Source organism: Emys orbicularis, assembly GCF_028017835.1.
Source record: "Emys orbicularis isolate rEmyOrb1 chromosome 21 unlocalized genomic scaffold, rEmyOrb1.hap1 SUPER_21_unloc_1, whole genome shotgun sequence".
In the NCBI taxonomy this organism is placed as follows: domain Eukaryota; kingdom Metazoa; phylum Chordata; order Testudines; family Emydidae; genus Emys; species Emys orbicularis.
Window position 1 is genome coordinate 249,991 of NW_027045151.1, and position 14,201 is coordinate 264,191.

At 67.7% G+C, this 14,201-nt stretch overlaps 1 protein-coding gene across 1 annotated transcript; it reads right to left on the minus strand.

Annotated features, from left to right (window-relative positions):
• Position 1: 1 nt before the first annotated feature.
• Positions 2-13,978, minus strand: UBA1 (ubiquitin like modifier activating enzyme 1; the record flags this gene model as incomplete). The annotated part of the gene is given in 25 exon segments (XM_065422985.1): positions 2-40; positions 678-848; positions 851-874; positions 973-1,065; positions 1,310-1,398; positions 1,556-1,745; positions 2,074-2,148; positions 2,254-2,449; positions 2,557-2,621; positions 3,173-3,369; positions 3,584-3,749; positions 3,867-4,022; positions 4,363-4,443; positions 4,529-4,636; positions 5,090-5,266; positions 5,584-5,730; positions 6,265-6,362; positions 6,607-6,739; positions 6,914-7,004; positions 7,238-7,344; positions 7,877-8,011; positions 8,133-8,301; positions 8,524-8,582; positions 9,003-9,119; positions 13,932-13,978. Coding segments are annotated over 24 exon segments (2,883 nt in total), but the record flags the coding sequence as incomplete, so codon positions are not given.
• Positions 13,979-14,201: the final 223 nt, after the last annotated feature.

The window sequence follows — 14,201 nt, forward strand, 5'->3', positions numbered from 1 at the left end:
CCTCGAACCGGTCCCACAGCGTCCACTCAATGTCGTAGTACTGGGGGCAGGGGGGAGAATGGGTCAGAGATGCCGAGGGGGGGGGGGGGGAGACCCCCAGACCAGCCCAAACCAGACCCTTCCGTATCCACTGGTCATATGTCGGGGGGGAGGGGGGGAGAGCACAGGGCAGGGCACAGGTTGGGGGGACCCACCTTGTTCTGAGGGGGCAGAGGATACGGGCTGGGGCCTGGGGGGCAGCACTTCGGGGGGGCAGGGTGGAGGGGCCGGGGTCCCTGCGGTGCACACCACAGCCCCCACCTTGTTGCGAGGGGGCAGAGGATACGGGCTGGGGCCTGGGGGGCGGCAGGTCGGGGGGCAGCTCCCTGCCCCCCCCCACTGCCCCCCCAGCATGGTGATCTCCAGCTGGTGCTCGCTCTGTGGGGGGGGGTGTCGTCAGACAGCACCCAGATCTCCCGATCCCCCCCAAACCCCCTCCATCAGCTCCCTGCCCCCCCCCCACTGCCTCCCCAGCATGGTGATCTCCAGCCGGAGCTCGCTCTGCGGGGCAGGGGGGAAAAAAATCAGACAATGCCCAGACACACCCCCCGGGGCAGAGGATACGGGCTGGGGCCGGGGGGCGGCAGGTCGGGGGGCAGGAGCCGGGGCCCCCGGGGGGGGGCACACTGCGGACCCACCTTATTGCGGGGGCAGGCGATGGGTTCGGAGAAGCCGAAGAAAGGCAGGGCCAGGTTGAGGAAACCGTTCTTGTAGGACTCCAGCCGCTTGTGGCCCTGCACCACTTTGTACAGCTCCAGACACACCAGCCCCACCACCGCTGCCGTCGTCGTGGCAATGGCTGGGATGATATGATCTTCCCAGCGATCAGCTTGCTCTGGGGAGGGGCAGAGACGTCAGCGTTGGGCGGGAGGGGAGGCAGAGCGCCGCAGCGAGCCCCCTGCCTCCCCCGAACCAGCCGAGGCCGCTGCCCACCTTGTGCCGGTCGGCGGGTGGGATGTCGTAGTTCTCAGCCCGCAGGTTTGACGCCGCCACGATGAAATCCATGTGGAAATTAGTGTCGTCGTCCTGAACCAGAGAGAGGGTCAGAGGGAAAAAGCAGCCACCTCTGGGGTGGGGCAGCTGGGGAACTGCCGCATATAACACCGCACAGGGATGGCTCGCCCAGTGGTGGGATGCAGCCACCTCTGGGTGGCAGCCAGGGAACAGATGCAGATAACACCACACATGGCCAGCGCTCGCTCCCAGGGCCCGGCCTGCACCCCCCCCAATCCCGGCACGGGCTCCCAGGGCCCGGCCCCGCCCGGCTCACCTTCTCGAAGTCGATGGGGTACATGCGGAAGCTCTGCAGGTCCTCCGGGTTGGGCAGGCTGGATTTCAGCTCCTCCAGCCGGCTGTCATCTGGGGGCAGAGCAGAGCCCATGAGCGCCTGGCAAGGACACCCGCGACGGCAAGGGGCCCCGGGCTCCATGCCAGGGGCCAGCCCTAATGGCAGCAGACCCCCCACCCCCGAGTCGCGGTGCCCGAGGGGGCACCGGGACGGCCCCCCACGCCGTACCGACGGAGGCATTGGCGTTCTGCAGCTCCTGGTCCGAGATGTGGATCCGCACGCCGGACTTGGGCGTGAACTCGGGCACCTGCACCTGGTGCAGCAGCTCGGCCACGGCGCCCACGTCCCGCGTGCCCGTGATGCCGTAGGTCTGGGCAAAGAGATTCGCCGCCGCCACGATGTAATCCATGTGCAGGGGCTGGGGGGGGGGGAGAAAGACGGGTGTTAACCCTGAGCCCTAATGACGACCCACCCCCTGTAATCCGTGTGCAGGGGGGCGTTTACCCTGAGCCCTATCGACAACACCCCCCTGTAATCCATGCACAGAAGTGTGGGGGACAGATGGGCATTAACCCTGACCCCTAATGATCACACCCCCACACCCCCACCCTGTAATCCATGTGCGGGGCTGTGGGGGGACAGATGGGTTTTAACCCTGACTCCTAACCTGGTAATCCATGTGCTGGGGGCGGAGGAAGGGAGGACGGGCGTTAACCCTGACCCCTAATGACACCCCCCATACTCACGTTGCTGTCGTCGAAGGTGAGGGGGTGGGGACATCTCTTGGGCCCTGACCAGAACAGGGTGCCGGAGTTGGTCTTCTGCAAGACACCAGAGGGGTGGGGTGAGAACCGGGGCCCGGAGGGGCTGCTGGCTCTGCAGGGGGCTCACCTGGTGGGGCCCAGAGGGGCAGGCGGGGGGCTCACCTGGTGGGGCGGGAAGTTGTGCAGCAGCTGGCGGATGTTGTTGCTGTACTGGCAGTGCCAGTGGCGGCAGGCCCAGCCCACGCAGTCGGCCCAGCTCCGGGGCCGTTCGCTCACCAGGCTCTTGTTGACGGCCTCCAGCACCTCCAGGGGCTGCGTGCCCGGCAGCTTGAGCGTGCGCTCCATGAACTTGGGGTCTCTGGGGGGGACACACACGGCTCAGAGGGGGCAGCCCCCCAGACCCTCCCGCCCCCAGGGCAGAGCCGCAGCAGAGTGGGCTGCGCCCCCCGCCCCCCCGCCACTCACGAGATGTACTGGTTGACGCTCTCCGCCGGCTGCTTGAAGAGGCCTTCGAACTCGTCCCGGGCCCACTGCGGGACAGAGCAGAGTCACCGGGGTGGGAGCACCCCCCAGGCCATAGGGCAGCACCCAGGGAAGTCAGATGAATTAGACACCAGCCCCCGAGTCGAGGAAAGAACCCAGGAGTCCTGGCTCCCAGACCCCCCTGCTCTAACCACTAGCCCCCACTCCCTTCCCAGAGCCGGGGAGAGAACCCAGGAGTCCTGGCTCCCAGACCCCCCTGCTCTAACCACTAGCCCCCACTCCCCTCCCAGAGCCGGGGAGAGAACCCAGGAGTCCTGGCTCCCAGCCCCCCCCCCCCCCCCCCCGCTCTAACCACTAGCCCCCACTCCCCTCCCAGAGCCAGGGGAGAGAACCCAGGAGTCCTGGCTCCCAGCCCCCCTGTTCTAACCACTAGCCCCCACTCCCCTCCCAGAGCCAGGGAGAGAACCCAGGAGTCCTGGCTCCCAGCCCCCAGGCTCTGACCCATCAGACCCCACTCCCCGCCCAAGCAGTGAGGCAGAACCCAGGCGTCCTGGCTCCCGGTCCCGCGGGGAGGGAACCCCGGCGTCCGGGCGCTCACCTGCAGCGTGTGCTCAATGGCGTTGGGGAAGTTCTTGAGGGTGCAGATGGGGATGGATTTCTCGGGCGGGTCCTGGCTGGAGCTGTACGACTCCGTCAGGAAGGGGATCACCACCTGGACGTTGCCCTTGGTGCCCAGCGTGCCAGACTCCAGCAGGGGCTTTCGGTAATAGACGCACCGGCGGTCCATGTACATCCCTGGGGGGCAGGCGCACAGGGTTAGCACCAGCATGACAGGGCAGGAGGCCCTAGGACCACAGCGATGGGGGGCCGGGACGGCTCGCCCGGCGCTGAGATGCAGCCACCTCTGGGGCGGGGCAGCTGGGGAACAGCCACATATAACAGCACACAAGGATGGCTGGCATGGTGCTGAGATGCGGCTGGGGGACGGCCCCACCCACGCGTCACTCACTGGCGTCCACGTTGTCCAGCGCGTTGGCCACGCCGTCCAGGCCCTCGAAGAAGTCGTCGTCGTAGACGCGCTCCGTGTCGGGCCCCACACGGTCCTGGTGGCTCGTGATGTGGATGTTGGGGTTCATCTGCCGCACCGCGGCCGCTGCTGTGTCAGACTTCATTTTCTGGGGGGAGGGGGGCGGGACCCAGAGTTAGTAGCCTGAGATACGAATGGAACCCAGGCGTCCTGCCTCCCAGCGTCCCCCACTCGCAGATCCCGCTCTCAAGCCCCCCCAGCGCACCGTGACGTCCCAGGGCCGGAAGAGGAACTGGCGGTTGAGGTTGGATTTCTCGATGGTGTCCATGTCGGTCACGGTCACCTCCCCGCCGTCCCCGCACGCCAGCCCCAGCAGGGCGAAGTTCTTCAGCAGCTCGCAGCCGATGGCGCCGGCGCCCACCTGGGGAGGGGGCGAGACGGGGGTGAGGGGGCAGCGCTGGGGGAAGGTTCCAGGCCGGCCGCACCGGGGTCCAAACTCAGCGCCCGGCGGCACACGCCGAGGGCCGGGGCCCCCCCAGCACCGAGCATCGGCCCCAGAGACAGCAGCTGGGTTTCTCCCCCCGGGCGTTTGCCTCCAAGGAGCTGCGGTCAGACTCCAGCCGCCCAGCCGCTCCGGCTCGTCCCCCCAGGGGCAGCGTTCACCCCTTTGAGCTTTGCTGTGGGGCCGAGGTCTGGGCGCTCCGGACCCCGCAGTAATGGGGGGACCCCTCAGGGTCCAGGGGGAACCCGACTGTGCTCACCAGGAAATACTTCTGTTGCCCTAGCTTGGCCTGCAGGTCAGCCCCGAACACGGCGATCTGCCCGTCGTAACGACTGTTCCTCTGGGGAGAGGGGAGAGAAAGTCACCCCAGCTCTGCCGGTGCCCCCCAATCCCGACCCACAGCCCCGCCTCCCGCGGTCACTCACCGGGCGGCACTGCTCCTCCGTCAGCGCCTCCTTGCTGTCCTCGGGCAGACACTCCAGTGCGTCAAAGTAAAGCCACTGTGTGATGGGCATGAACTTCCCGGAGCAGGCCTGGGGCAGAGGGGGAGCGTCAGGACAGGGGCACGCTGGCCAGCCCCCCCCCCCCCCCCCACGCACCACGGCCCCCCCGACGGGGCTCCCTGGGCCCCGGAGGATGCAGATCCCCAGCAGCGCTCGACAGTGGGGCCCAGCCCCCAACTCAGGAGCCTGAGAGCTTTCCAGCCCCACTCCAGCCACCCGAGCCCACTCCCTTCCCAGAGCCAGAGATAGAACCCCGGAGTCCTAGTTCCCAGCCCCCCCACCCCATCCCGACCCCACTCCCTTCCCAGAGCCAGAGATAGAACCCCGGAGTCCTAGTTCCCAGCCCCCCCACCCCATCCCGACCCCACTCCCTTCCCAGAGCCGGGGATAGAACCCCAGAATCCTGGCTCCCAGCCCGTGCACCCCACCCCACCCCCCTCCCCTCCCCGCTCCAGGGATGGGACCCAGGCGTCCTGGCGCTACCTTCATGACCTCCTGGGCAGCCAGCCCCCCGATGAAGGCGTTGACGGGCGCCAGGTCCCCGGCGGCCTGGTACGCCAGCTCCTTGATCAGCCCCTCGTTCAGCTTCTCCTGCTTCAGTGCTGGGGGGGCCCGTTCGTTCACCGCCTGGGTCAGCGCCAGCACCTCGGTCGCGTCCGCCTGCCGGGGAGAGGGGTCAGCAGCACCCCAGGGGGCGGGGATCCGGTAACACAGTGCCCCGGGGGGTGGGGGGCTGCTGGTCACACAGCGCCCCGGGGGGGTGGGGATCCGGTAACACAGCGCCCCGGGGGGGGTGGGGATCCGGTAACACAGCGCCCCGGGGCAGCGGAGACGGGGCACAGATGGGGGGGCAGGGAGAGAACACAGACGGGGGAGGCAGGTCGCACAGGAACAGGATACGGGGAGGGGGGCCAGTAACACAGACACGCCCCCTCGCCCGTCAGTCCGTCCCTGGCTCACCACAGGCCAGGCCCTACCTCGCTGCGGGGCCGGGGCAGGCGCTGGTGCTGGCGCTGGAAGTCGTGCAGGGCCTGGAAGGCCAGGTGCAGATGGGCCGGGTGCTCAAACTTCCCGAAGTCGGTCACCACGAAGTCGGGCTCGGCCAGCGCCACGCTCAGGGGCTTCTGCGGGGAGCAGGGTGGGGATGAGGGGCAGCGGCACAATCCCCCATCCTCTCACCCCCTCCAACCTGACCCCCGACAGGGGAAGGAACCGGGGTCCCAGGCCTGGCTCACAGACCGACAGCCTGAGCACGCACAGATCCCTGTGAAGCTGAATGATGTTCACTCTGAACCCTACTGATGACAGACAGAAGCTTGGCAGCACCCAGAGAGCAGAGAACCCCCCTTCCCCCCAATTCCAGTGACTACGGTTCCCCCTCTGCAGGGAAAGGGGGGGTGCCTAAATCCCCAGGGCAGAAAGGACTCTGCAATCCCCCACTCTGCCCTCGCCAGGGGACACTGTCCCCGCTGCCGAGCTGCCCCTTGGCCCCGGGCTGGAGGCGGCAGGTGAGGAAGGAGCTGGGGAAACAGCAGTCCCCCCGCTGGGCCCCCGAGTCCGGGAGTCGAGGTCCCCACCCCCACGTGGGGGGAGAGCCAGGGCCCAGGGCTGCCCAGCCGCCCCACCCGGCCCAGGAATGCGGGTCAGGCCCCACTCACAAAGCTGATCTTCTGGGGCATCTTGACCTGGGAGACGATGCCCCCCCGCACGTACTCGGAGAAGCTGCTGGTGTCGCCGATGCTGAAGGTGTAGGGCCCTGCGGGGGAGAGCAGGGGTCAGCGACGTGGGGTGCACGGGGCAGGGAGAGCACCCCCTGCTGAGCTCCGCACGGCACAGCACCCCCCAGCACCTGGCCCCGACTGCCCAGGAAGAGCGCCCCTTGCCCAGCGCCTCCCAGCACCCAGCCCTGCCCGGGGAGAGTGCCCCCTGCTGCCCAGCCCCCCATGGCACAGCACCCCCCAGCCCCCCGTCCCGCTCCCCGGGGGTGCCCAGCATCTCACCCAGCACTTTGATCTCCATGGGGGGGCAGTGGTTGAGCTCCTTCATGCCATCCACCTCCGTGAAGGAGACGAAGTCCCCGCTCTCAAAGCCGTGCCGAGCCTCGTCCAGGCAGGTCACCTCTCCCGGGCAGCCCTGCCGATGCGGAGAGGGGTGAGCCCAGCAGTGCCAGGAACTGAACCTAGGCCCCACTCCCCTTCCAGAGCCAGGGGGAGAACCCAGGCGTCCTGGTTCCAAGCCCCCCCACCCCTAGACCCCACTCCCCTCCCAGAGCCAGGGGGAGAACCCAGGCGTCTGGGCCAGCATTACCTTGGTGATCATGGAGATCATGGCGCTGAGCGGCTGCTCCCCGTTGGTGTCTGTCACAACCATCTCGTCCCCGAAGTCACAGAAGAGCTGGCTGTGAGGAGAGGGGTGAGCGCGGGGCAGCCAACCCAGCCCCCGAGAACCCCCCCCCCCCCCCCCAAGCTCCAGCCTCTTCCCCACCCAGGCAGCGTTGTCCCCAGGGCCCCATCTCCCCGAGGACAGCCGGCGCGCCCCTCCCAGCCCAGGGTCCGGTTCCGCCCCCACCCCCCAGTGTCAGCGAAAAGGGGACGAGGCGGCTAAGGGAGGGGCCCCCAGCCTGGCACTCACCCGAAGAGCCCCCTGGTGTCGGCTACCACCATCTTGATGCCCTTGCTGTGGCAGATTCCCCCGACCCGCAGCTGCTCCTCTAGAGGCGAGTTGGTGAGAACCACGACCTGCCGCACACGGAGCCCATCAGTGCCGGCCCGGGCCCCCAGAGCCAGCCCCCAGAACCCCCGACCTGGCACACAGAGCCTGTCAGTGCCACCCAGCCCACACCCCCGGGGCCAGCCCCCAACCCACCTAGGACACAGAGCCCATCAGCGCTGACCCATGCACCCCCATGCCCCACAAGTGCCAGCCTGCACCTGCCCAGACCCCACTCCCCAGTGTGCTGGCCTGCACCCCCAGTCCCTCCTCCAGCACCAACCAGCACCTCCGCTCCACCCAGACAACCCCCAGCTGGTGTCCCTAACCAGCCTGCACCTCTCCTGCCCCTTCTGCGCCCCCCCATCCCATCCAGCCTGTGTGCAGCCCCCACCCAGAGCCCCCTCGGCTTGCATCCCCATCCCATCCCCCAGCCCCTGCCAGCCTGTATCCCCTGCCCCCATCTTCCCGCCTGCGCCTCCCTCAGCCCTGCCAGCACCCCGCGACCCTCACTCAGCACCGGCCTGCACCCCAACCCCTCCTCCTCAGGCGTCCGGGTACCTGGAACGGGCTCAGAAAGTCCTCGGTGAGGGCCCCGGTGTGGATGCTGACGGGCACGTAGGAGTTGAGCTCGGCCAGGCGCGGCTGGGAGACCTCGGCCCGGTTCTTCCCCAAGTCCTCCTCTCGCAGGTAGAACTAGGGGGCAAGGGCGGGAGGTGAGGGAGATCCGGGAGAGAGGTGGGGCGCGACAGGACAGACAGACGGGAGGGGACGGAGGAGGGGAGGAAGGGCTCGGGCAGGCCGGCCGGGCACCTACCTGGGAGGCCAGGTCTGCCCACTGGGCGGGCTCGGTGTCGTGCAGGGTGACCGACTTGACACCGCCCAGGATGATGTTCTTGGCGATCTCCACGCCCAGCCCCCGCAGCCCCGACACCAGGACGCTGGCATTCTGCAGCCGCTTCATGGCCTCGTGGCCCAGCACGTACCTGCGGGGAGGGTGCGGTCAGGCTGGGCGTGGCGCAGGGCCCCTGGGCCCAGTCCCATCTTCGCCACGGACACCACGCGTGACCCGCCGCCCAGCACCGCGCCCCCCGGCCTCAGTTTCCCAGACAGGGGAAAGAGGCTTTGTTCCGGGGTGGGCAGGCAGACGGGCCCCCGGGCTCCTGCGGGGGGCCCCTGGGTGGGCCCCACCCACTACTGGTACTTACAGCTGCCTGGAGTACAGGCCCTCGTCGATGTCGACGTCACTGCCATTCTTAGCCATGCCCTGTGAGCAGAGGGGTCAGAGGTCAGCAGGGCCTCTGTGCGGGGGGGGGGAGCAGGGGAGGGAGCCCGGCGGGGAGCTCGCTGTGGCCGGGACATGCCCCCAACCTGTGGCGCTCGCTGCCGAGGAGGCCTGAATTGGAGAGGGGGCCCTGAGTCTGAGCCAGGGGGGCTGGGGATACCCTGGGGGTCCCATCTGGGGGAGAAGGGGCTTATTGCAGGGGGGGACCCCTGGGGGCAGGGCAGGCCAGGATTGGTTCTGGTCCCAGGCTAGCAGGACCCCACCCACCCGAGACCTGCTGGGCGGCCCCCGACTGCAGGATTAGCAGCACGTCAGGAACCCACCAGGCACGGCTGCGAGGGATCTCGGGGGGCGGGGGGGGAGAGAGGTGAAGGGGGGGCGCCGGGGGCCCCGCGGACTCACGTTGGCGGGCGCTGCGCGCGGGTCACTCTGTACGGAGTTGCCAGAGGAGCAGTTCGAACCCGTCTTCGGCTCAGATCCAGACACGCGGCGCTTCTTGGACAACGGCGAGCTGGACATCTGGGGGGGAGGGGGAGGGGGGGGTCAGAGCAAAGCCCACATCCCCACAGCACTCAACCCTGGGGGACACCGGGGGAACCACGCGGCTACCGCAGACCTGAGCAGAGCCTACACAGGGCGGGGGTTGCTGGGAGGGGGCTGGGCAGGGGTCGTTCTCCCCGGCAGGCAGGGCCGGGCGCTGGGCAGCTGCTACCCAACTCCCCCCCAGAAGTGGCCGCAGCAGTGGCTGTGCCGGTTCCCGGAGCCTCTCTACAGAGCCAGGCGCCGGGTCGGGCAGGGCCTGCGGTGACTCAGCGGGGATGGTGACTCATTTCACAGCCCAGGCAGGGCCTAGGTCCCTGCTCAGCCCCCCCAGGGGGAGAAGGGAAACCCCAGATCACTCCCCTCCCCTCCCACAGCCTGGCACCGTCCGCGTGGGCAGAGACAGCCGCAGGGGGATCGGAGGTGTCGGGATTCAAGTGGTGCTTCCCGCCCCCTCTGCTAGCACCAGATGCATCCCTAGGCTCCCCGAAGGGGCTTCCCCAGCCTCAGCTGCCTTCTGCCAAGTTCAACCCCGCTCCTGCACCAGCCCGCTCTCCCTGGCAAGCCGGCCAACAGTGCCAGTGCAAGTTAGGGAAAGACGGGCTGATCCACCGGACTGAACGATCTCACTTCAGACGATGCACACCCGGCCCGGACATGCAGCCACCTCTGGGGCAGGGCAGCAGTGGAACAGCCACACGTAACACTGCACAGGGATAGCTCGCCAGAGGCTTTCAGTCCCCGCGTCACACTGGGAGCTCCCATTCAGCTGATTGTCCCCCAAATCTCTCAGATCGCTGGCTGAGGAACGGCTCTGCTAATGACTGATCCTCTGGTAATTAACCGCCCCCCACCCCCATCGCCGCCGAGGGCTGAGCTGACCCCAATCTGGGGCCCCGGGGTGCCTCCCCTGCTAATTTCACACAACACCGAAGACCAGAGTTCTTTGAAAGTCATCGGCGGGCGGCCAACTTTAAACGGTCCGAGCCCTGCGGCAGAGCCAGCCCAGGGCGGAGAAACATGGAAATTCCAGGCGGACTCAAACAACCCACCAGCCCCAGCGCCCGGGACGGAACGGCACGGATATCCCACGAGCCCCATGGCGAGACGGACGAGGACACCCCAGCCACACCAACTGCTCAGTCCCGTATCCCCCAGGGAACTCAGACCGGCTTTATCCCGGGATAACCCCGGCTTTTTCCTGTTTAAACTGAAACCCCTTCCCAAGCGGCATGAACGACACCCAGGGCTTAAATTCACACCTTCGCTTGTACCGACAGGAGAGCGCTCACCAGAGCAGCACAGGGGCTGCCTCGCCCTGCCCCAGAGACAGCCGCATTTCAATGCTCACATAGAGCTCCCTACGTAGCACCGCTCTGCGATTGGCGCACCCTGCCCCAGAGACAGCCGCATTTCAATGCTCACATAGAGCTCCCTACGTAGCACTGCTCTGCGATTGGCACACCCTGCCCCAGAGACAGCCGCATTTCAATGCTCACATAGAGCTCCCTAAGTAGCACCGCTCTGCGATTGGCGCACCCTGCCCCAGAGACAGCCGCATTTCAATGCTCACATAGAGCTCCCTACGTAGCACTGCTCTGCGATTGGCGCACCCTGCCCCAGAGGCAGCCGCATTTCAGGGCCCGCTGAGAACAATCTCCCCCAAGTACATGCATTAAAAACCTCACCTTACCTTCCCCATCAGTTTTGACTGACTACAGCCTCATCTGGAATTATCCTGCAATAGCAGAGGGGAGGACGGGCAGATCACCTCTTAACGGTTTCCAAGGGCTCGCTTTCCTTTTGAAAAGCAGAAGCCCGTCTCGAGCCGCAACAGTGGAGAAAAGCCGGCGTCGTGACAGCAACACCGCCTGAGTCTGCAGAGAGCCTGAGCCCATTGCTGCCCGAACCCGCCGCGCGCCCCATTCGCTCCAATGGTGAGTCATTCCATTTCAACCCCGGTGACTATCTCACTCCTTGGTGCACGTGATGGACCCCGAGGGCTGGGAGGATTCTCGGAGGCGGGGGCCCAGACAGGATCCGAACTACGGCAAGCAGGCCATAGGCTCCCCGCCAGAGGCCCGAGATCGGCTTCGTTTTCCCCAAGGGGCCGCCTGCAGGCTGTCCCGTAACCGAGGGGCAGGGGAGGTCTACACAGTAGACTGGACTGTGATAGACAGGACACTGGGCTGGACAGAAAACTGCCCCATCCCTGTGCCCGAGCCACACGTTTAACCAAAACCGAAAAACACACGCCCATCCGCACTGTCCTAGGACTGGGTCTGCATTCAAATTCCCTTTTGCTTCGATCCTAAGTGATCCCCACACACACACCCCGCCCTGAGACACAGGGCGAGCACTGGCTGAGAGCGGAAGAGAGGACCGAGAGACAGGCAGCGGGACGGAGACTGGGACTGTTCGGGCACAGAGGGGATGGCGGCAGGTTAAAGGCGTTTCCCCGCTCGGTTTGGAAAGGCGGGTGGGTGTCCCTGCACATCCCGGCGGGGGTGACTGGGTCCCTGCAGAGGCGACACGTCTCAGACCAGGCGTCTGGCTCAGCTGGGCAGAGCGGGACCCGGCAGGGGGCCGGCCCGCTGACGCGGTTGCTCCAAGGGACAGTTTCAAAGCTGGGCCGGAGCACCGAACCGGCGGCTGCGTGCCAGCAGGACTCCAGAGAGGGACGCGCCAGGCCTCAGCCCCTGCCGATAACGCAGCACCTTTCAGCGGCGGCACGTGCGTCCCCTCACTGAGGGGAGAGGCCGTTTAGGGCCAGAAAAAGCCACCAGGCGGATCGCGGGCTGATCACAGCCCGTCAGGCCAGAGGAAACCAAGCGGAAGGGGAGCGGATGAATCTGAAGGAGAAGCCAGTGTCTCGTGCGCCCCCCACGAAGGCAAGAATGACTCAGCCCGCAGGGTTTTAACACCCCCGGCACCCCCGACAATCATTCTTGCTGTGACCCCCGCGTCTAACGGCGCCCTTGGGCACAGGGCGGGATCCCAGCCTGTCCCCCGCGGGCACCAGAAGGGCGAAGGGGCCTCATCTCCTCGGCTGGGTTAGAGGCCGGGCAGTGGCTGCGCCAGGCGCCAAGATGAGCGACACCAAGCCATGCAGTGACCCCCCTGGTGCCCGCAGGCTCGGAGGGCACAAGACGGCAGGGAGCGGGCAGCAGCTGGCTGCCAGTCACACCAGGGGCTAGCCCGGCATCCCCCAGGACTTCTCCTCTGGGAAGTCAGGGGCTCTTACGGAGAATCCTCCAAGCCAAGGCAGGCAGGATGGCAGATGGGGTTGGGGGGTGAACAGCCCCAGCTGGGCAGGGGAGCAGGAGGCCTCAGACTGCTGGGCGGCTCTGTCACTACCTGGAGTCATGTTTCCTCCTATAGAAACTGCCGTCCCCAGAGACCCCCCCAGGCCAAGTGCTGCTGGGAAAGCGGGGCTGGGCCAGCCAGATACGCAGCTGAAATGAACACTCCCAGGGCTGGGAGGGGAGTGAGTCTAGGGGCTGGGAACCAGGACTCCTGGGTCCTATCCCCAGCTCTCAGAGGGAAGTGCTCTCACCTCCTAGACCCCACTCCCCTCCCAGAGCCGGGGAGAGAACCCAGGAGTCCTGGCCCCAAGCCCCCCTGCCCAAGGTCAGCATGATCCCACGGGCAGCACAGCCCCCCCACCCCAGCTCAGCAGGGAAGGGCCAGGAGCCAGGGCTCTGCTTCCCAAGCACCCCTGCCCCACACTGAGTGGGGGGGGGGGGGTGTAAGAGGGGCAGTCCCCTCCATAGGGTGGAGTAGTCGGCTGGGCTCAGACCCATCCCCAGGAGTTGGAGAAGGTCCCATGAGGACACCATAAAGCTGCACCCCACAGAGGGGGCAGTAATACAGGGGTTCCCCCAAGTCCCCCAGCACCAGGCCTCCCAGATCCCTCCCTCGGGGGGACCCCCAGGGCCCAGGCAGAGAAGGGTCCCTGTCAGATCAGGGATGTTGGGTGGGGGGACCCAGGTCAGGTCTGAGGAGCCAGGAGAGGGACCCCGGCTAGGTTTGGGGGGGGCCATGGATGGGTCAGGGTGCCGGGGATCCCCCCGTTGGGTTTGGGGACCCAGGTCGGGTCTGAGAAGCAGAGACCGGGGGAGGGACCCCAGTCAGGTTCGGGGGGGGGGGGGATGGGTCAGGGAAATCAAGGGGGAAGGGGACACCGGCCGGGTCCGGGGGGGGCGGGTTTCGGACCGGGGGGGGACAGGTCCGTCCCAGGGGGGTTCAGCCCCATCCCAGGCACTTCTCGGCCCAAGGAGAATCGGGGACGCGGGTTTCGGCTGGGTGAGCCCGGCCCGGGGGGGGAGCGGGTCCCATTGAGCCTGGTCCGGTCTATGGGGGGTCCGGTCCGGGGTCCGGTCTATGGGGGGTCCGGTTCCCGGGGAGCCCGGCCCGGTCTATGGGGGGGTCCGCTCCGGGGTCCGGTCTATGGGGGGTCCGGTTCCCGGGGAGCCCGGCCCGGTCTATGGGGAGGGTCCGGTCCGGGGTCCGGTCAATGGGGGGTCCGGTTCCCGGGGAGCCCGGCCCGGTCTATGGGGAGGGTCCGGTCCGGGGTCCGGTCTATGGGGGGTCCGGTTCCCGGGGAGCCCGGCCCGGTCTATGGGGGGGTCCGCTCCGGGGTCCGGTCTATGGGGGGTCCGGTTCCCGGGGAGCCCGGCCCGGTCTATGGGGAGGGTCCGGTCCGGGGTCCGGTCAATGGGGGGTCCGGTTCCCGGGGAGCCCGGCCCGGTCTATGGGGAGGGTCCGGTCCGGGGCCCGGTTCCCAGTTACCAATGAGGCTGGCCCGGCCCGGCCCCGCTCGCTTCCCCCGCTCGGCTCCTCTCACAAGATGGCGGCTGCCGGGCCCGGAACAAAAACCCCCCGCTCGCGGCGCCCGCCAGGCCCCGCCCCCCGCCGCCCATTGGCCGCGCGGCCCGATCGACGCGCCCCGCGACGCTTACGCCGCCCGCCCGTTGGCTGCAAGGGAGGGCGGCCCGCCCCGTGACCCGGGACACGCCCCCTGCCGGCGCGGACACCCGGATGTGGGGAGAGGAGCCGGCG